The sequence below is a fragment of the Gallinula chloropus genome (genome assembly GCF_964237585.1).
Source record: "Gallinula chloropus genome assembly, chromosome: 3".
NCBI classification, from domain to species: Eukaryota; Metazoa; Chordata; class Aves; order Gruiformes; family Rallidae; genus Gallinula; species Gallinula chloropus.
Genome location: NC_140087.1, coordinates 53,513,601 through 53,536,098, shown reverse-complemented (window position 1 = coordinate 53,536,098; position 22,498 = coordinate 53,513,601). Strand labels below are relative to the sequence as shown.

The following is a 22,498-nucleotide window of genomic DNA, read 5'->3' as shown; positions in this document are numbered from 1 at the left end:
ACTGCTGAACCAGGTAAAAGTGTCTGTGGTTCCCAGACACTTGTCTTGGCTGTGACAGTTTTCAAGCTTTTATTGAGGCATATAGGTTTCTAACAAGTTACTACATTTCTTAAGGATTTTTCTTTCACGTTGCTAGCCAATGTGATTAGGCTGTTGCTAAGAAAATAAAAGCAGCTTCTTGGAAAATGAGCTGCTAGGCTACTGGAAACAAAATCTAATAAGAAATAAATGGGTGAGAGGAAAAGGATTCTCATATGTCATGGTAAAGCAGCCCAGATCCCAAACTGATTCCTTCCAAGTCTGGAGACTTCACTTCCAAAATACATCCCTGCAGGATCTGGCTCTGAGAACACATGCTCCCTCACATGTGGCATCAGTACGGTTGATTTTTCTCCAGCTCAGCCTAGTTTGCTTTACATTGTACGGCTTGGCATGGCATTCCAAAGTGTGGATTAGAATTAGACACTGAACATCTGCCCAGTACAGGCTACCCCCATTACATTAGCCAGCACAGTGGTTACATCAACCTGCAGTTGCTTTCAGCACAGCTAACTAGAACAAATTTCATTTTGCCAGGGAGATCCCTGCAAAACGCCCTCCTCCCAATCCTCACCTTTCCTCCTTTACTTCCTTCTCCCTGCCCCAGCCACCCACTCTGCCACCCTCAAGTGGAAAAGTATTTGCAGACTAACTCCATTACCAAAACAGCTCAGCCCAGGAGCGCTGACTCGCAATAGCCTTTCTTGTGATTGCTTGTTGGCTGAAGCCAATTACTAACAGCACGGTGCATTACATTGTGCAATTCGCATAGCTCAAGCTTCTCAGCCCAGCTTTGTGTTTATGTTCAAGGGCGTCATCTCTCCTTCCAGCAATTGCACAGACCAAACACCCTCTCACTGGCAAAGAGCTTTTTAAAGTTACAAGTGCTACCTAAGTACGTCAGCTTTACATAGGAGACATTAAACTCTTCCAACCACCTGGGGAAATAAGCAGTTTCTGACTTGGGTCTCGTTAGAAAAGATGCCAATGAGGAGGACAGCTGCTTCCGCAGCTGGCTGCAGAAATGCTCCCATCTCTACATGGGGAATGAAGAGGGGGTACCCAAGTGTAGGAAGTAGGGCTGATTACATGAACGCTGCACTGAATTTTAACTGTAAATAAATACAGCTGAGAACCTCACTGAAAACATCATCTTCTTATGGAGTAGGTTTGCAAATCTCTGGATTGCCGACATAAAAAATAAGAATTGCTACCTTTCCTTGGGACTTGCACTATGTATCTGCAGCAGTACTTCCAAAGGTTTTTTTTCATAGGGAGATTCTCCTTGTAGTAGCTGTCTCCTGCGTATATGACCCTGCTACAACTAGGTTTTGGATGTGAGTTGCCTCTTCCCTCTGCAGAAGCAGTGGGTTCTTTGGAGAGCCCTTAGTATCAAGCTGGTACAGGCTCACAGTGCAGATTTAGTGAGTGACACCCGTATGCGTATTAGGATCGGTTATTGTCAGTAGCCTGGCAAACAGAATGGGACAGGACTTCATTGTCAGGGAGCCAGGAAATTGTCTGTCATTCTCATAAGGAAACTCCTTGCTGCACAATATGACAAGGGATTAAAGAGTTAAAAAAGAAATCCTGCATTGTGAAGTTGCCTAAGGAAGTTGGGTTTTGCCTAGGGCTTTTCTGGGATTTTGCTGTCCGGCTACCAGAACATAAAGAATTTCAGTTAATTATGTAGTCTTCCGAAGATACGTCCTTCCTGCTCTCTCCCTCCTTCTCTGACCTCCCTCATCCCTTTCACCCCATCCACATACAGAAGAGTTCAAAAGCCTGCATCACCAGCCCCTCTGCAGACCTTTGGGAGAAGCAATTAAGCTAAACCTGAATCCTGTCTGCTGCCAAGCTGACTTCAGGGTATTTCAGAGGGGAAAAAAAGCAAAGAAATATAAGCAGTACTTGCAGGGATTTGTCCTTGAAAACAAGCAAAAACACGAGAAAAGTTGCTGCAGCAGCTGCACTTACACTGTAGTGCCCGTGTCTCTGCGCAGTCCCTCCTTGCTCTGCAGTCCTGTAATCCACATAGAAAAATTCCCGTGCTGCTCCTCTTGCTGCTGTGCTGCTGTATGAGACTGGAGCTGCTGCTGTTTTCACTTTCAGACCAGCCTCTGGCTCCAAATCCTCTGACGTCAGACGGCCTCTAAGAGATATTTATGGAATGAACAATCTAAGTTTCTCTAGGTAGAGCCCGGATTGCAGTCTTTTGGGATTTGTAATTTTTACGCTTTTGGATAGAAAACCCCTCCAATGGGGGTCAGGGAGGAAATGGTGGAGAGCTACAGATGTGGTTGTGTAAGCCCCTGGCAAAAGACAATCCCTGTACTTTTCTCCTCGTGGTATATTATATCCACACCCAGGATGTAACTATCTGTCATGCAAGTCCCCATTTGGAAAGCGGTATTTTCCAGTCTCTCAGCTGTGCCTAAGCAGTGTTTGAATCAAGCCTGGCAAAGAGGTCACACACAGAGACACACACACTCCTAGCCCACAGCATTCCACTGTGTCCAGGCTTTGACTGGACTTAACTAAAACAGGAGTGAAACAGCCCTTCCAAGCACCTTGTCTGCATCTTCTTTCAGTTTTGCACTAACCCTTTCCAGCTGGAATGTTTACCTGGGCATGTGGACCAGCTTCTCACCTAACTTCAAAATGCCTTCTAGAAGTGTCTCATCTCCAGTGAATACCAGCTCAGGAAATTAATTTGATCATTGATCTCTACTACACTCTGCCTATTTGCATCTCCATTTCTACTATTACTTTGGTGCTGTACGGTACAACATATTTCACCTGCTGTGAGAGGCACTTACAGTGTTACACAGAAAAGATGTTAGAGCAAAAACTGCAGCAGAAGTACTAGCATTAATGTTAAGCAGTACTTGAAGAGTGAAATGCTCTCATGGTATAATCCTGCTGAGGCTAGTGATGATAAATTTGGACTGATAAAACCTCTTTGTTTAGCATTTAGGATCTGAGCTTGGCTATAAGCCTGTAAGTATCAGTAGTCCTATCTAAGAGATGAGGAAACAGGTCTAAAGGTGAAGTGATATATGTGGAAAGTCCTTGAGTAAGCCTTGCCTGATACAGACGGACCTTTTTAAAAAGTTCAAAACTTATTCAACATTTTCTGGAGGAGTCTACAAATGTGCCGCTATTATAAGTAACTGCAATTTTTATATTTTTTTTTATACCCCATCATTTCCATTTGTAAACAGTTTTAAAAAGTATGTGTCTTGGTACCACTTTTGGAGATGTGAGTGCTATTTCAAAATGTAAAGCCAGGGTTCTTTTCTGTGCGACTTACTGGCAGAGCAAATTTATCATTTGGGGCTGTGTGGATTAGATTTTTTCATATCCATATGCTTTCGCTTTTCTGCTCTACCATCATCACCTCTGGGCATGAGCCAGGACTCTTTGAAATCAATAAAAATCATCTGATCAACTTCAAAAGGCTTAAAATCAAGTTTGCTCTGATAATTTTCTAATGGCAGCTAGCCCCGTATATTGCCATATCATCACTATGACCAATAGCCTTGAGATAAAATGCAGAAGAAAATGGTGTCTCTTTGAAAAGATTTCCAACTTTATGCTTAAAAGATGGATCTACAAATCTGGCCAATACAGGAAAAATAAAATATTCCCAGCCCACCAGTATTCTGTTGAGCAAAGAAAGCAAAATGTTTTCATATATAATGAAAAACAGTAAAAAGAACACCATTTTGACAATGCAATCCAAGCACTGAACAAGTGGAATTGCCCCCTCCAACTACCAGATTCGCCACTTGTCTACTTAAGATCAACAACTGTAATTCAGGGCCTAAATCCCCACCCTGCCATGCTGCATACTACCGTGCTTGAAGATAAACCCCAGAGTGAAGTTTCTACCTGCTGGAAACTTGTCCTATAGATATCCACAGGGAACTGTGAAAGACAGAGTGATTCAGGGTTTCTCTGCATGATACCAGAGATGTTCTTTATGGCTGGTTCCACCTCCCAGCAGCTTTCATTGACTCAGTTCCTGCTGTTAATAAAGCACAGTAAAGGCTCCTGTTGTTTGCTGAAGATGAGATGGCTACCCACGACTTCTGATTTCTCTCTTTAATTCATAGGATTATGTTACATTTTCTCCCTGGAGAGTGGAAGAGAAGGAATATGAAAATCCTTACTATCACAGAGAAGTAAATCATCAATAACTACAGCCTGTCTTACCATGTAACCCAACCACAAATGGGATTTCTGTATTTCAAAAGACTGCAGTAAGATTGAAATGCCAGGAGACTGAAAGGCTTTGTTTACCCATATATGATATGTACTATGAGAGTGAAAGCTGCTATTAACCTGTATCCAGTAGCACATTTAATTTCTGTCCTGAAGGGATGTTCCTCTTAATGTGTAGTTGTTAAAGTAGGAACATCCATCCTGCCAAATGTGTCACAACATTCCAGTTACTGTAGATTAAGACAGTATCTCTATGAACCTTTTGCACTTCTTTTTGGAAATGAAAGTAACAATAGACAGTTGTATCATTGTATCATCTGAATCACTGAATCACATACGATTCACTTCCACATGATACAACACGAGTGTTTTTAGAACACACAAAGAGCACAAAGATCCCAGCTGCAGGTGATACATACATAGTACGTATCTGTTTCCTATGCAGGAGAACCCTCTCTGTCGGACTGGGAGTGTGTATGTGGGAATCTAATTTTCTCCATTTTAAAGGTTATTTATTTAAAACATTAATTCTCCCAAAAGATACTAGAGGCAGGCACTTTTGTGCACTGGACCAACACAAGCATAGGCATTGCTTAGCCCTAAAAAACAGAGAACAGAGACCATCTGCATCACTTAGCGCATGACTGACAAAACAAGAGAGCATGTGTTCCTCAGATTCAAACCAGTCTCAATACATGTTCACATGAGCAACTATAGCAGTCCAGTTGTCCCTCCTTTAGTGCTACATAACAAAATAATAAACCAAAGGAAATGAAACCATATTAAAATGCTGTTCTTGCTGCCATAGTGGAACGGACCATTCAGTTCTCCAGTCTAGTACACTGCCTCAAGCAGTGGTTAGATACCTGATGATTCAGAGCATGAAGAATGGAAAACACACAGCTGTGGGCTGGAATATTACATAAGAATTGGGGGGTAAAGAAGGAAGAGAAATTCTTTCTTGAACCCCACAGTTGATCAGCTTACACCCTGAAGCATGAGGTTGTTTCAGATGCTGGGGTTTTTTCCCTTGCACTGGTATTGCTATGGATGTTATTTCTGCATATATTTCAGATTTGGGAACTTTCCAGTTTTTTCTCCAATCCACTGAAGTCAGAAAATGCAAAGTTATGGCATATGTTCAAAAGAATAGCATACACCAAAGCATTCAGAGAGTTCTATCTTTGTCCTCAGATGCAGTCTTGGCCATAGTTTTTAAATCCACCCGGTGATTTTCCTTTCATTTTGCATGACAGAATCCTACTCTCTCTGTACTTTTGGCCTCCAGATTTAATTCTCCACTGCACTGACCAGAGTGAAACCACTTGCAGATCTCCTACAAGCCTTTACTTCCAAGGCCTGAACCAGTATCATGGCTTACCAGGTGCTAGCAAAGAGTTTAAGTGATGGGAAGGAAAGCTGGTGATGTCCTGCAGACACATGTGCCAGCAAGAAGGATCATTCTAAGACACTGCCACTGCTATCTTTGTCCCATGCAAGGGATCATACCTTGCATATCACAAAAGGGGGAAGGAAACACTTTCTTACACTGTACCACAGTGTACTTGAGATGACTCTTTAGTCATACAGGATTGTGCAGAGGATGGTAGGTGTCTGAGTATCATCATCAATGCACAGCACTGGATAAATCTGTTTTTGCAGCTAGGCAATGAAGTGACAACATTTTAGACTCAGTTCCCTCCAGTATCTAAGTCAACAAAAAGTGAAAATCAGGGGAGAATGAGGTTCACAAAACTGAAGGCGTGCTTCCAAATAAGAGTAGGTAGAGTGTGTTTAGTATTAGATTTACGAAGGCACCACCATCTCTGCAGTACACCTCAACTAAACTCGGAGACAGAAACAGGCTGAACTCCCCAAACTAAATTTAGCAGCAGTCTTAGCTTTGATGGACAGTACTCGTACATGGGGGTAGACAGAAGGCAGCATGGGCTGAGAATACCCTGCCTCCACCGCTGGCAGATGAGAAGGCAGGAAAACAGTGAGCTCTGTCCCACACAGGGAGTTGTGGCTAGGCTCTGACTCCTTTGCAGCAGTCAACTAGACCAAAGAGAATTGAGTAGGCCAGACTATTTGGACAGTTGTAAATGGAAATTGTTCTGCAGATACATAATATCAGAATTAAACAACATTTTTGTAATATATCACAGCCCAACTAGCTATTCCCAGAGCTAACTTAGATTCATTTTGTTTCCCACCAAAAATATATAGCAAATTCAGGTTAACCAGGGTCCTTTGAGAGCTTTGTGGGACAACAGTTTCTTGGCTCCTTTCACACTCATTCTGGAATGACAACTGTTAAAGCACAGATGCTTCAAAGAAGCCAGAGATACCACTTTGGGGAAAAGAACGTACGCACAGTAGACAATCATGTAGACAGAAATGCTACCAATGATATATCATATTAACAGCAATCATTGTGTGTTACAAAACATGAGGGGAACCAGGGTTGGAAGGAGAATTAAACTATGTGGACTGTATCACATTTAAGTGTCTTGAGTGGCATATTTTTTTGTCTTTTCTTTCTTAGACATTCTCACTTCTTGCAAAAGATTTATTTTTAAAAGACTTCAGGAAGCCAAGAGAGCCTATTAGACTAGCAATTATCCTGAGTCACTTCCTACAATGGTTTAAAACAACTTTTCTGAAAATCTCTTCTGTGGGCATGGATGCAAGTACATAAGTGGCCCACAGAGTTGAATCAGTAAACCTGAAAGGAGTAATGATATAAAGCTAACAACATTGTTAATAACATTGAAAGAATATTAAGGTTGGAAAAATCGAATGTTGGAAAATGACAGATATGGATATGTTTATCCACTACCCATGTAAAATAGCTGTGGCAGAACATGGGATGGGATCCAGCTGCCTGCATTTTAGCTTAGGACATTTAGCTCAAGACAGTTCTCTTTCTCTTTGCAGCTCTTGCCACAGCTGATGTGAACCTAATGCATGGGATGAAACATCTACAAAATGTGAGCGCACAGTCAGAGCTGTTGCTGTGATTTTGGCACTTTCAGACTCTTAGGTGCTTTGGTTTACCAATGTTTATGCTCTTTACTGTTGTTCTTTCTTTATTATTTGCTAATTAAAAAGAAAAAAAGGTACCAGTGCCTGAAGTGAAGCGACAAAGCAATGAGATACTGAACAGCTATGACTATCCTTAGAAGAAGAGACAAGTGCTACTTCCATATTATTTTCACAAATACTACACAGAACTGAGACTCAAGACAAAGATTGGCAAATGAGTTTTGTAGCCTCTTTAAAAGATGAGACAACTGTGAAAGATATCACTGAATCACAGAATCGTAGGGGTTGGAAGGGACCTCAAGAGATCATCGAGTCCAACTCCCTATCTTGAAGGCAGCTACAAAAACTGACTTTGCTGAGGACACTGAGAGTGGGATTGTGTCAAACAAGTGAGCCCACAGCTGAGTAGCTGATCTGAGTTTGGACACTTTTGTCTCATTGTCTTTAAACAGCAGCAGATGCAGAGACCAGAACTGAACAGAGGAAACTTAAAAGAATTTGAACTGTACAGAAGAAACCAAAGGGGGCTTAAAATTGCCCCTGGAGCACAAGAAGGAAAAGGGGTGCTTCACTAGGGTGAGTGCAGGGTTATATTATGCAATGGGAGGGCTATTGTGTTTCACACAATAAAAACCCAACCAAAACATTGCTAAAACCCAATGAGCTGAGAAATAAAAAAAAATTAATAATTATCATATTTCTAAAACCACTGATGTCCTGAATCCCTGAATATGTTCCTCTAAGATCCCACAGCAGATCGAAATAAACAAAGTTGGGGTGCTAAGCATATTCTAAGACCAAAGTACAACAGATTGTCAAATATACTCTAAATATGTCCATTTTGTTCTGATATACTCTTTTATAGAAGTAGATAGGCCACTGATTAAAAGTATCAGTGGTGAACCCATTCAGACAAAACTTTCTTAGTGTCACAAGAAAAAGCTACATCAATTTTTCATTTCTGTTGATTATTTCAAGTCTAGATAGAAAGGCTTAAACAAATAATTGTATAACTTTATGTGTCATTTAATCAAATTTACGTCATAAAAATTACGAGAAGATTCTTGTCCTGATTAGGTACAGTAATTTCCTAAAAACTAAAAATTTTGTTCCTGCACGTTTTTCCCCCAAAATGAATATGGCAGATCCAGAAAGGTTTAACAATTTAATTACATTTGGATCAACTTAGTCAAGGCATGAAACTGGCAGCATAAAACACACACATATGTTTTAGTCTCTTTGATGGAAGTCTTCATTTCTCTGGGCCTGTTTCTTCATCTGCAAAATGGGAATTACAGAATTCAGTGCTTGACATGGATGCCATGAAGTTGACCTCATTCCTCTTTGTAAAGATCTGTGAGGTCATCAGACTGGAAAAAAATAAAGAACAATAAATTTATTCAGTGCTTGTGTCTCTGATACACAAGTGTGCATACAATGCTGAAGACTAATTTCACATGAAGATACTCCATGCTTTATCCTTCACTGTTCTTGGAATACCTGCTTTGACAGGGTTTCAGATAATTTGTTTCATATGGGTAAAGACAACAACCAAGCGACTATTTCTGATGGTAGTGCTTGTCTTCCTGAATACCTTAACAGCAGGTAATGTCTTTTAAGTAATAAAAGAAAATAGCTAATACTTTCCTGTGTGGATGTCATGCCTCATGAAACTAACATAAGTTACATGGAATTAGTTTACAAAGGAGAGAAAATCACTGTTTTGCACATAATTACATAAGTTGATGTACACCTTTCTTATTCGGGCTGCCAAATGTACTGTTTCTTAGGACAGGAAAGATGCACACTCAAGGCAAGTGTGAGAAAACAGGGAAATGGATGCACAAAATATATGTTGCTTTCCAGAGACCATACTTATTTCAACAGTTCTTTTATATACTTATTATTTATATATTTATTTCAACAGTTCTTTTATATAAGTGAAGAAGGCAGTAACAGCGAATCCCACTCATCTCTCTTAATACAGTTTCCAAAACTCATTAGTCCTTATTCTTGCTTTAAGGAAGAAAGGTCTGTCAGGTTGTGAGCAGCTTAATCAAGCTCTCTATATTTATCTGCACACTCCACAAGAACACTGAATTTCTTCTGAAAAAAACCCAAACCTTATTTCCATTCTCATAAGTATTTTTATGTCAACACAGAGAGTTTTATGGAGAAGAGCTGTCTGGCTCGGGACTGTTTGTAACAGCAAATTACCTGATGCTACCAGATACTAACAACAAAAAAGCAGATGTTTCATCATCAAATATTAATACCTTAGACTTGGCAAATTGTATAGATGGATGTATCTTGTTAGATCAATACTGAAGAAGTACAATGCTAAAATGAAATCATGCCAGAGGCTGAGACGTAATCAGTGCCACCAGTGATCAGGGCCATTCTTGAGTAAAGGATGGACATAGACACAAGTTGCTCATAAGAGAAATGCTCAACTCATCTGAAAACTCAATTGCCTATAGCTGACATAGATATAATCATGTTGTAATGTTAATCACATTATAAGAAGGAGAGTAAAATAAAATTATAATCACAATATTGGAGGCAAAAGGCATTTTTAAAGCCTTAAACATAAGATAAAAATTATACCAGGTTAAATTACTTGAAAAATGCATTGAGGGCTGAATGGTAGGACGGGGCCTACAGTGAACCTGCAGGAAGAGACTGTATGTGTTGTGTGGGGACTGCTGAACAGTGAACCACGAGTAACCAATTAGCAACTAAGTACTGGCATGGATGCCTGGCTTCCTTGAAAAGAAATGGATGAAGACACTTTTGCTTCTTTTCCATCTCTGAAACCTGATGAAAACTGCTCTGTATTACACCCAGCCACAGTAGCCCTCTGAAGACATTCCAGAAGCGCCAGACCACCGGAGTGAAGTAATGCCTGTAAGCAGTAGAGGGGATCACAAGTGAGTGGCTTCCTTCATATTGAATCAAGCCCTCTGAGGATAATTAACTTATCTGAGAGACTTGTCATGAGCATCCTCAGAAACTCAGGAATGTAAACGCAATCCAAATGCGGGAGAATAAGTTGGAATTGGTGAATGAAGTATTTTGTGAAAATTTGTGCTGGCAGAACAGCACAAAGCAGCTAACTGGGGCAAGGACATGTTTTTGGCAACAAAGAGCCTGACCAGCTTCTTTTCTTCACACTGGTGTTACAAGTCTGATTTTGTTAATATCTGAAAATCTCTTTGAGATCTTCCAATGGAAACTACTATTCAAGTTTTTAAAAATATTATATAAAGCAAAAGTTACAGTGCCAGAATATATACAATGAATCTATGGGAAATCATCATTCTTCCATGTTTCAAGAATTGTTTGACATGTTCTTAAATTATTTCTCTGGGAACTAGTCTGGCTTAAATGTGTTTATCCTTTGCCTTTTGTTAGCTCATGTTTGCATTTACTGTCCATTAATAATTGATGAACACAACAGCCTAAGGTACTTGATTCTTTTATGAACTGTAGATAATTCCACATTTCAGTCCTACATACATCAACAGCATAGGGAAAAATGGAATGTGGCAAGAAGCCCAGGAAAAGGCAAGTTGAGTTGTAGTGGGAATTAGCTGGAAGGATAATAATCCTGCAAGCCAATATTCATTAAGTAATTTTATGTGCAGTGGAAGAAAATTATGATACACACTTGGCACCTAGAGACTTTAAAATGTTAAGAAAAATATTTCAATAACTGTACAAATTGGTTAACAATTGTGATACAAAACAATCATTTCTAAGGTGCCTCATGCCAACATGATTCAGTTTTACACAGTGGTATTCTGAAACTCCAATAAGTAATCTAAAGAATTGCTTATCAGACAGTCTAGCTGTTTTCTGAGATATTAAACAATCCTCCCTAACGTTTTTTCTCTTGCAGACATCATTTGGACTACACTCAAATCACAATCACTTCAACACTGTGCGATTACACTTCTGGAGGTGCTTTAGGACACACTGGGGCCTAGGTAAGGCCTATGAGGGCATGCAAAAGCATTACAACTGTAAAATAAGAATTTTAAATGTTCAGTAACTAATAATGAAAGTAGTTAAAACCCGGTATACTTTAACTGCCCTTCTGGATTAAATTCACGTCCTTTTCTTAAACTATTTTAACTGAGCCAAAATAACACTACCCCCTTCCAAAGAGAGATGGTTAATTCTTTTTGCGGCTCATGATTTGCACCAAACTGTATGTTTCACTCATGCAACTTTTCAAATAAACCTTTCAATGGATACTGCAAATAATAAGAGCTCTATTGAAAGATAAATGTTATATTCCTAGCAACAATTTAGTTTGTTAAACTAGACATGGCATTCACCTACAAGGGTGAATTTCTCTTCAAGTTTCTTTCTCTTCAGATCACTTAAGCTACTCTCTCAAGTGACACTGATTGATCCTACTCGGTATATACAGACTTCTGTTCATTAGTGAAAAAGGTATTATTTATCTGAAGGCATGGATAGGGATTTGGGTTTGTTTGATGCATCTGAGTGCATCATACTTGACCTCTGTAAATACAAAAATGTTTTGTAGGGAGTCCTTACACATCTTGCTGGATTTGTACAATTGGAAAAGTGCTTTTTTCTTAGTTCACAAAATTACAGCTTCTTCAATGACAATCATTGTTAACAGTCTTATCTGCTCTGTTAAAAGCAAGTATCGTTCATTTATAAGAAAAAATACATTTTGAAAAAAAATCTCAAAAATTAATCCTGTAAGTAAACCTAGCAGGGGAGTGGACTAGATGTTCTTCCAGAGGTCCCTTCGAGCCCCTACCATTCTGTGATTCTGTAATTTATGTACTCCTGAAACTCATTATTCATGGAGGCAATCTGATATATGTACTGACCTATGTTTTCAAATATCGTATCTAGTACTCAGTTAGCTTTGGAGAAATCTGACTGGAGAGTGTACAAACCACTGCCCTCTCCTGGGGGTCACAGAACAATGCAAATTTGAGCAAATCTACAGAGCTCTTGATTTTGTCACATTGTATCCTGATTTTTGTCCAGTAGGTCAATAATAACTTCACATGAAAAAGCACTTCTGGAATATATTTCCATGTCAAATTACCTCCAAGGTCTTTAGGAATCTCACTTTCTGAAACCAGGATCCACAGTGTATAGAGTATTTTTAAATTTATAACTCACCATCTTGGTTATAAACTGCATGATAAAGATCAAAAATCTTGAAAGAGCTTACAATAAGACTTTGATTCAGTGAAGGAATAATGGAGATAAAGTTTAGTACAGCTAGTAACTTAGAAAAGAGTGTTCATTCTATTTCCAACTTTGGCTGATTTACTTTACCTCTGTTCTTCAGTCACACATGAAAAGCAGGTAAAACATATATCGTTGCTTGTACTTGTAATCTTAGAGTCCTAGTTCCAGTCTCAATTTGAAGAGGATTTAATTCCAAGTACAAGAGAACTCAAATTCACTAATTCTTTACATGCTTGGGGATTCTTAAGTGAAAGATGTTAGAAAAGTCTAAATGATGTCTCTATACATAATCTGTGGCCAAGACAGTGATTTAAAAGCAACACTGGGTAAAAGTTACATTTTAATATAGTGATTCAGACAGGAAATCTGCCTCTTCACATTGGCAAATATCTGATGTCTGCAGTCCCTGGATACCAACCCTTATACATTTACAATATTTCTCAATTGTAGATGTACAACATCAGCATGTCACAAAATCACCTAACCTTAAATGCACCTGACATTTGAGACTTGAATGAGCAATAGTGCTTAAATAATGGCTATTCTATTTGGTTTCAAACAGTTCAAGAGCAATTCCTAATTTTATTCTGATTTAGTGTTAGTCCTCTACAAGTCTTTTTTTTTTTTTTTTAGTTTTGTTAGTTTGAAAATAGTACTTTCTATGGCTGTATCCTTCAGCAACAGCATGCATATATGCCAACTATTCATGGAATTATACCAGGGGAAACCAAACCCTGGGGAAATCAGCTAGCCTGCTAGCTGATCAGCTAGTAGCACACAAACACAGATGCACTGATTTGCGTGTTGTCCTGCTTGAGCCTTGTTTACAATGCTATGCAAATACATGGGAAATTATTGGAAAGGTTGGTTTTGGTCTTTTTAGGTATTCAGTGGCTTGGTACTGAGAGCACCGTTTTATTTGCCTTCACTGCAGGCTGTGCTTGCACAACTGGACACATTGCTCAATTTCTCTATGTCTTAATTTTCTCCTCTAAGAAAAAGGCATGTACTGACTCTGCAGCTAAATGTGTTAATGCCTAATGTCATGCCTGACTGAAGCATATTATTACATCCACACTGAAGCACCAGTGAGCCTGTGTAAGTATGTATGCTCGTTATGGCAACTTCTTGAGATCAGTGTACCGAGGAAGTATAATTTCCCTTAGTTTTAGCTGTGCTATGCTACTTAGATTATGATGCAAACTTTTCCTTCCTTAATAGATGGCCTTCTCTTCCTGGGCAACTCCCTTCATCTCATTGTATATACAAGAGTTTTTCATCTGCTCACCTACTCAAGTACTTGTTACCCCATCCTAATCAACCTTCTGATGAGACCAACTATTATCCTTCTGTATTTTTCTTAATCACACTTTCCCTGTCTCTTCAGACTCCCCACACTAACACCACACTTTGCTCTTTTCCATCCAAATAAACAGGCAAATCAAAAAGCCCTCAAGTGTTCTGCTACCTTTGTTTCCCTTTGCCTCCAAAGTAATACTGCATTTTCCTCTGTCCTTGCCATTTTCACACTACCTAAACTGTGCAGCTTACTTTTACTGACTGAAGTTCTCCTTTATACTTATACTCTACAGCTTCCTTCAATATACCACCCTGCATCATCCCTCTATTTTCACTAAATGATAATTTTGAAATTGAGATTCAGGTCTTTATCCTTTTGAACTACAGAAACTTTTACTCCATGGCTGTTATCACCTTGCATCACATAGTTGTATTTTCCTCCTATCTAGCCTCAGTGAATGAAATCCTCCTTTCCTCCCCTCTTCCCCCTAGACCCTCAGAATGCTGTTGCTAATATCAGCCTTTTGACTTATCGCTCAGATTATGCTGAAGGTAATTGTGCCTCCTCCAGTAACTCTCCCTTCTTTATTACATTACTTGTTTGTCTTTAAGGTCCTTGTCCATCACCAATACCTTATTCATGACCAAGTTCCAGATAGGTTTCTGTCTATGAACAATAAACAGACTCAGCTTCAGGTTACACTTGCAAATAAACCTTTCCCTGCTTTCTGCTATGCTAGTTTTCTTGCCCCAAACCAGTCTTCTCAAAAATCTATAAAACTACATAAGTGTTTAAAACCTCTTTATGGTAATGTCTGTACAACAGCTTGATAGGGGAACACTAGCCTCTCACTGGTGTGCTTACATTATCCATGTTGTTTCATTTTATTTTTCTCTTTTCCTTCATTGTCACCTTGGATAGAAAGAGTTGTCTGATACAGGGATATTTCTCTTTTTTTCCTTTTTTCCCCTACTCTGAATTTACACAGTGCTAAACAAAAAACCTGGTACTCCATGGCTTCAATTTCTAAGATTCCTTGTAAGTCATTGATGACTAGTAATTATGGGTCATCATGTTCTGTTAAAGCTGATGGGACTGTATACTGAAAGTTTAACAAGGCAGTTTACAGTAATTTACATTTTAATTCTGAACATGCATGCACAAAAAAAAAAAAGGGCTTTGGGATGATATCTGAAATATTAAAAATATTGCCACAACTTCTTCACATTCCATTAAAATACAGAAACATAAGTTTCTATACTACTGCACTTTGTACAAATAAAGGTTGTACTCTTTTCTGGCAGAGTACACATATTATACATACATTTAGGCAAAGTTTCAGATCTAAAGTTCTGGTCATTTAAGAAGGGTTTCTGGTCATGCAGAAGATACACATTTGGCATTAATATTTCTAGGAGTTGGATGATGAGACAAACTCAGACTTTGGCAAGAGTTTTGGTCCTTCATCCTGTCCAGTTGATCTATGGAAAGATTTTCATGTTCTAACTTCTAATCATTATCTCAGCCAAATGGCATGATAGTTGCCAAGAATAAGTAAAGTCTATGAAAAGTAAAACTTTGGAAATAAAAGAAAAGACTTGAAAGTTTTGGCTATTATAAAACTTACAAGGCTGTTTATTTGGAAGCAAAAGTTGCTAGGTGACATAATGGAGCACAAGCCCTTGGACTGCCAGCTCCAGTATATAACATGACCTGTATAATTTTTTTAATTGGAAAATTGGTAAAGGCAGACAATTAGTTGTGATGTTGGAACACTCTAATTCAGAATGCAAAGCCTGACCCTTTTAAAACACCTAGTTGTCAGATCCTGTAACTCATTGAGTCACATAGTTGTTCTCAAGCCTACAGGTTGACACTTCTATCTCTAAGGTTCGGCATAAATGCAAATGCTGAACATTCATAACACAGTAAATTCAAAGTTAATCAAACTTTTCAGGCTTTTCAGTACATTATCTGGAACCGGTAGCTGTCACCTTCAAGTTCCATTTTCCAAGACTTTCTTCAAAGCTGTAGGAAATACAAATGCTGAAAACAGTTATTGTTTAGTAATAACAGAATGTCATCCATACGTCTTCATCCTTAAATGCGTATCTCTCAGCAGCTGCAAAAATGGACTTTTCTTGTCCATGATGGTAGAAATGTTCCCTTACTCGACATTTTTCAAATCCTGTACAAAAATACTTACATGTAAACTATCTATAACTCAAGGATACAAAAAAAATAGTTTATCTAGCTTGAAATTTGAGGTATCTTTCAAGCCCTGAAATCTGACTATGTTGTATAACACACAACAGAAAACTCTGTCCATTACTTACCAAATCAAATCAATAATTTTTTATTGACCTAGAATATCTCTCAAGGACAAAACAAACTCTTTTGACACTGCTTTGAATCTCATACAGTACTTATTTTGTACTTCTTGCTCCTAAGCACAAGAGAATCTGCATCCAACCTACTAAAATAAGTGCAGACAACACCTGCCTTCATGTTGCTGGAAAAAGTTTTGTCATTTCTTTTCTTTCTTGAACCATACCCAACTGTATGGATTTGTCATAAAATGCTCTATCAACTCTTAAACTTCAAGCATCTCAGCATTCTGGTGAGCAGTTGTGCTACTGTTCTGGTTGAAGCAGCAAACAACTTCCTTTGTTGCCATTGCTAGATTATTTTCAATTTTGGATTTAAATACCTCAGGATCTCTACATGAAAATGAAAGCCATGGTGATGAGCATTAAAAGACCCATATTCAGTTTCTAACTATCTTCTGTACTGGACAAGGTGAAGTTGACAAATACCCTAGAGACTAGGCAAACATCAGTCAGTAAAATGTGAAAGGTTGATTTCCTACTGATTACATGAAGACCTATAGATGCACAATAATATAAATAATCAAGTTATGGAAATCTTTTGACTTGGAGATTTTAATTTTATATTTTCAGGGAAATCTGCAACCATTGACTGATCTAATTAGAAGAACTGTACACCTTTCAGCTTTTAAAATTCTTAAGTTCTCTGAAGGTTCCCTACAGCCTCAAAATTACAACTGAGAGTATGTGTGTTTTTTAACAAATGTGACATTACCCATTGATAGTGACCTTATACACAAGATAGATTTACATTACACCCAAGCATGAAGCTATTAGCACAATTAAAATTAGAAAAGTAAGGAAACTGAAGTCAAGTTCCACCAAGTAGTTTGGATTGGACTTGGTGATCTTTTAAGATTTTATCCAAGGTCTTTTAAAACCTAAATTTTTATATGATTGGCAGAAGAGAAAGTACTCAGACTATCCTTGCCTACTCATTTCAAGTATAGTTCTAGAAAGACATTTCAATGTACTTTGAAAAAGACTTTTTGGAATAGAGGTCAAACTTCTGCTAACATAAGGGATCATTCAGTACTTCTTTAGAACTTTATATCAGTATCCAAAAGGACCAGTCAAGCACCTAATGCTTTTAACTTTCTTCTTATTTCCAGTGTGCATTTATTTACATTAAATTATTTCCTTTTTTTCTTATGTCTATGTTAGAAGATTCTTTTGCTTTGACATCAGTTCCCCATAGTGTATTCATACACACGCACGTAGCCTCCCATATTTAGCCTCTGCTAAATATATCAAGTCCTCCTAGACTGTGCTCGTGCAGCAAGATCTGCATCAGCCTAATCATTCTAGTAACCCTTGTATTCAAAACTTGTATAAATAAAAAGAACTGCCATAAACACATACACTAACTATGCTTCAGGTCTCACCTGGACTCTGTACAATAATGTGAATGCTTTATTCCCTTTGTAGGACACACTTCCAATTCATTGAAGAGCCACAGCTGCCTTTTTTCATTGGCGGCTGTCATCTGTACTTCCACAACAGAAAATCTTCTGGCACTTATAGCTGATTCCAGATTGTAGGAGAATGTGTTGTCATTAGTCCTCAGTCCTACACACCCGCCTGATTTTACATCTATTCCTCTAATCCTCACAGTCATTCATCTTCTAGTTATCTTGATCTTTAGCACAGAACTGTCAGACTTTTAACCAGAGTTTAATTAATATACACTATTTTTTCCACAAAATTAATTAAAACATTACACAATATCTGTCTCCTCACAAAAGTTTAATAATAATTTTCTTACAGCCCAAGAATACCCTTTTTCTTAACAAACTATAATAGACTGCCTTCAACTATGTTCTCAGCCATCTTAGAATTCTTCCACTGATTTCCAATCTTCTGCAGTCCATAAACAACATAGTCCACTCAGGTAAATAAACTGGGTAATTTTGATACTCAAATTAATGATGCATCTTTTATTTTTCAGAAGGACCAACAAGATGAGAGACTGCTAATTCTGAGCTGGGCTAACAAGCCATTCTTGAAGGCAATATGCTGTGGAGCAACACTCAGATCTCTAGCATTTCCACAAGGACAGATGTATCAAAAAGGGGTATTTTAGAAGATAATTGTGAGTCCCTTCTGTTATCTTTGTTCTTCTCCTGCTGTTGAAGTGACCATTCTGCAAGTGGCCCAGGATTCCTTCTCCTCCTGCAGAAATTCAGACTGTGCTTTCATGCTGGAAGCAGTCTGAGTCTGAGATGACTCTTTGGCTTCCCTGTGCAGGCCATATCACATTCATCCTAGGGCTGTGCACACCCCATTGGGTATCTCTTTATTGTGCCGCTGGTTCGGAGTTCACAGCTCTGCCTTTGTATTAAAAGGACATCTAAAGGCTCTGCAGATCAGTCTTTGTCCCAGAAGCAATTCAGTCTCATTCACCTCACTACATATTCCAGCTACTGAACCAGCAGACACAAAATGGCTTTCCACACAGCTAACTCCAGTTTTTCAGTGGCCACTGCCCAGTTAATTCACAATCCAGCTAAGCTCCTAAATAACACAGCTTACTATGACATTTGCAGTTTTCCAAGAATACAATACTCTCCTGCATGTGTTTTAATACAAACCCAAACAAACAAAAAACCCCACAGTTGTTGGGCCTTCAATTAAACACCTCAGTTCTTTCAGAATTACGGGACTGAAATTTTCTACTCTTCCCTCCCAAATCCCCGTCTCCCAGTTTAAACTAATTGAACTCTGTGGGTTCTGCTTCCCTCTTGGCTGCAGTTATTTCCCTCACACTGCCTGTTAGTCAATTCTGCCTCTGCCGCCTTCAGTATCCCCTTTACTTAAGGATAAAGGGCAACTTTTTTTTGTAGTTTTCAAGCAATGCTGAGGAGATACTCACTATTCCATTATCCTATTCCAATGTCCTGTTTTTCCTTCACTCTCTTTAAATACCAAGTAATATTTTCCATTTGTTTTCATTTTTACCCTTTTGACTTTTGCACTTAGCTTTAGTTGGTGATTAGTCCTTTTCCATTTCATTCCCTGAAGGCTCACTACTTATGCCTCATATGCTTTCTGAGACAGTTATTTGTTCAGTTGGGACAGAAAACCTTTCCCCTACTGTTTTTCTTATTTGGAATACAAGTTCAACATACTTTCACCATATCGGAGTTAAAGACATTCCTATCCTCTGCAATCAAGTACCTCGCTTTTCACTTAATTAATGGACTTGTAATTCCTACAATTTTATCTTTATCACTACGTCTCACCAAAACTAAGGTCAAAATAGTATCATGGGGTTTTGTGTGACTTTCTGTAACCACAGAATAACGGAGTCCTACTATTACTTCTCTAGAAGTTCAACTCTTGTGACAAGACAAAGCCCTCTATTTCCCTCTAGCAGGGGTTCTACAGAAACTTAACTCCTACTTTTCACAGTAGAATTTTAAAAATAGATGCCTTCATGGCACGTAATTTAGGTATTTTCCCCCAACTTCACGTCTAGATCTTTCAACTGGCAAAAACCAGACAACTTCTCTTCAGCCAAGTGATCTTCCATAGGTAGTTCCAGCTGGAGGAGGTTCCCGCAGATGCCCAGCTCCACAGATGTAGTGAGGAATTGCTGTTGTGTTGATGGAGTGATCCACACACCATATAAATATGGCACCTCTTGTTCAGGCAGTTCTGATTCTCTCTCTCATCCCCTCCTCCCCCCCTTTTTTTTAACAGACGCGACACCTTGGCTTTTAGGAAGGCAGCTGATGAGGAATTACGGTTAATGGCTCCACAGGTAACCAGCTCCTTGCAGCCAGAGCCTGGCTGTAGCTTCCTTCTCCTTGCCCCGGCTATGAGCAAACAGGCAACCCGCCAAAGCCAATCGAGGCGGCCGGGAGGTGACTCCACGGGAGAGGGACCCACCTCGCAGGAGCCCGAGACACCCGCGGCTTCCCCCCGCCACGGTGCACGCTGGGTAACGTGTCGCGGTTACTGTTGCTACGCGCGCGGCGCCGCCGGCCGCTCGGCGGGCAGCGATGGTGAAAGAAACTATCCGGGTGTACGCGCGGGTGAAGCCGCTGGGCAGGCGGCAGCAGGCAGCGGTAGGAGGGGGAGCAGGCTGCTGTGCTGCCGGTGGGGTGGAACGGAGCGGCTGGGGCGAGCCAAAGGGCGGCCCCTGGGTTTGCTTACGGCGGGCGCCCGGGAAAGCGGGAGGGAGCGGCGGGCAGCGTGCTGCCAGCCCCGGCCGGGCGGCCGGTGAGAGGCAGGGGCTTGGTGCGTGGTCGGGTGCGGAGTGGAAAGCCGCGGCCCCGCGCTGCTCTCTGAAGCCTCCAGGCGTTAATAAAGCCGCGAAACGCAGGCGTTTGGGCTGCAGCTGTTGGGGGAGGGAGCGAGGAACTTTTCCTGCCAAGCTAGAGAAAAAGGCTCCAAAGAAAAACGTCCCGTGCCGGTCACCGGCTTCACGCCACTCAGTGCTGTTCTGAGCACGGGGAGGGAACGTTTAACTCCTAGTATTTAGCTGTCCTTGCAAGGGGTATTAAAGATAATGAAAGTAGTTCTCAGAAGTTGGGCATTTAGGTTTCTTCACTGTCTTGCTTTAAGCCAGCTCTGCTCATCTTGTCGTAGCCTCTTCTAGTATATTCTTCCAAGTGTTTTGGAAGGGGTTGCGGTGGGGGCTGTGCTTTGCGTTTTATAGCGGCTCAGTTATCACAGTGGTTTAGTAAGCACGTTATGTCAGAGAGGCTATGTTTCCGCTTCAAAGCTTAGTGCGGTGTTTGCATGGCAGCAAACAGGATAGTGTTAGTATGTGCTTGCTTGGTTGTAGAATAGCTAAAGGAGGATTTGCTCTTGTATTAAGGGCTTTCGAAGCAGGCACAGAAGTATGCTGGGCTGCTGTGTTGTTTTGACACACTGATTAGCGGTGACGCGAGATGCAGTTCTCAGATTTACGTGAATTTTTCTGTAGACGATTACAGGTGCTAAGCTTCCATCAGTGTTGTAACTAAGGGCTGCGTTGTTCTGCTGGTAACGTTGTTCTGCTAATTCGTATCCTTTTTATTAGACTTACTCAGTTGATGAGAATGAGAAATCTCTGTCCAGTCTGGAGGTTATTGTGCCACGTGACTTAGCAGATGGGTTTGTCAATAATAAACGAGAAAGCTACAAGTTCAAGTAAGTAAAAAAACTTAACTTTGTATCTTATGTCTCTAATGATGTATAGTCATACAGCTCTATAAAACTTGAGAAAGTCTATTCTTAAAAATCTAGCTTTTGTATGGATGGGTTTATTTTTATATGACTCCATTAATGAGAGGAATACTCAAGCATATTTTGCTCCACACCTGAATGAGCTTAATAACATTTGATAATGTTGAGGGGCATTTGTCTACCCATTGCAAGTCATTATACATTTCTGAAGTCTCATCTCAAAGACTACATCTTCATTTATCAGTTCTTCCACTTTTACAGCTTGTTTTGAATTTGCATATGAAAATTGAATACAAGACTGCATGCTCTTTTGTAATCTGATAAGTTGACATAAACTGGCTAAAGATGTCTGGATGTAAAACACTCTGTTTAGAAACTGTGCTTCAGACATAGCCAAAACATGGGACTGTTGAAAGAAACAAAACCATGGTTGTAGAATGTAAATGACTTTTAGAAACTAAAAATAAGTACCAGCAATATCAAATATTTTTATCTTTTCAACAGAAAACTGGGAGGTAACATTTTAAACTTTTGGTTACAAAGAAAGCTAGATGTATAACCACTTCTAATGACTAGGCTGAGATTGTCTTTTGCCAAGTTGAATAATCTTTAGATTTTATAGTAGCAAATCAAGTAAATTTGTTGCTCTACGCTATTGAAGAGAGCCCCACATAAGCATCTGCAGCTCACACTGATGTCATTTTACATCTGCTAGAGAAATCTGTTCTGCTTGGGAAGAGAGGAGCTGCCCTCTCCCAACTAGATTAATATGCAAAACTAGCTCAGGTTGCAGATGCCCAAGCCAGCTGTGATGAATGCTGATATTTTTTTCTGACTTTATTGAAAAGTCTATGGAGGTGGATTTTGAGAACACGATGCCTTACTACTCTTAAGACAACGTAAGAATCATGCTATGGACCCAGCATTTCCTTTTCCTCCATAAAGCTCATACTTCCATGCAGTTTACCTTGGTCACCTCAAACACTATTTTCTTTTGGTTTTACCTTCTTATATGGGAATAAAACACAACTGTTTGAATAACACACCAGAATTTGTATTATGTTTGTCTGGGATG

General features: G+C 39.6%; 1 protein-coding gene across 1 annotated transcript in view; it reads left to right on the top strand.

The window, feature by feature from the left end:
* Nucleotides 1-20,252: 20,252 nt before the first annotated feature.
* Nucleotides 20,253-22,498, top strand: part of KIF6 (kinesin family member 6) — a gene marked incomplete at both ends in the record, with an annotated part of 163,788 nt that continues 161,542 nt past the window's right edge. Inside the window, 2 exons of the mRNA XM_084261758.1 lie at nucleotides 20,253-20,318; nucleotides 21,278-21,387. Of these exons, the coding sequence (XP_084117884.1) occupies nucleotides 20,253-20,318; nucleotides 21,278-21,387 (176 nt within the window). The remainder of the gene's footprint in view (nucleotides 20,319-21,277; nucleotides 21,388-22,498) is intronic.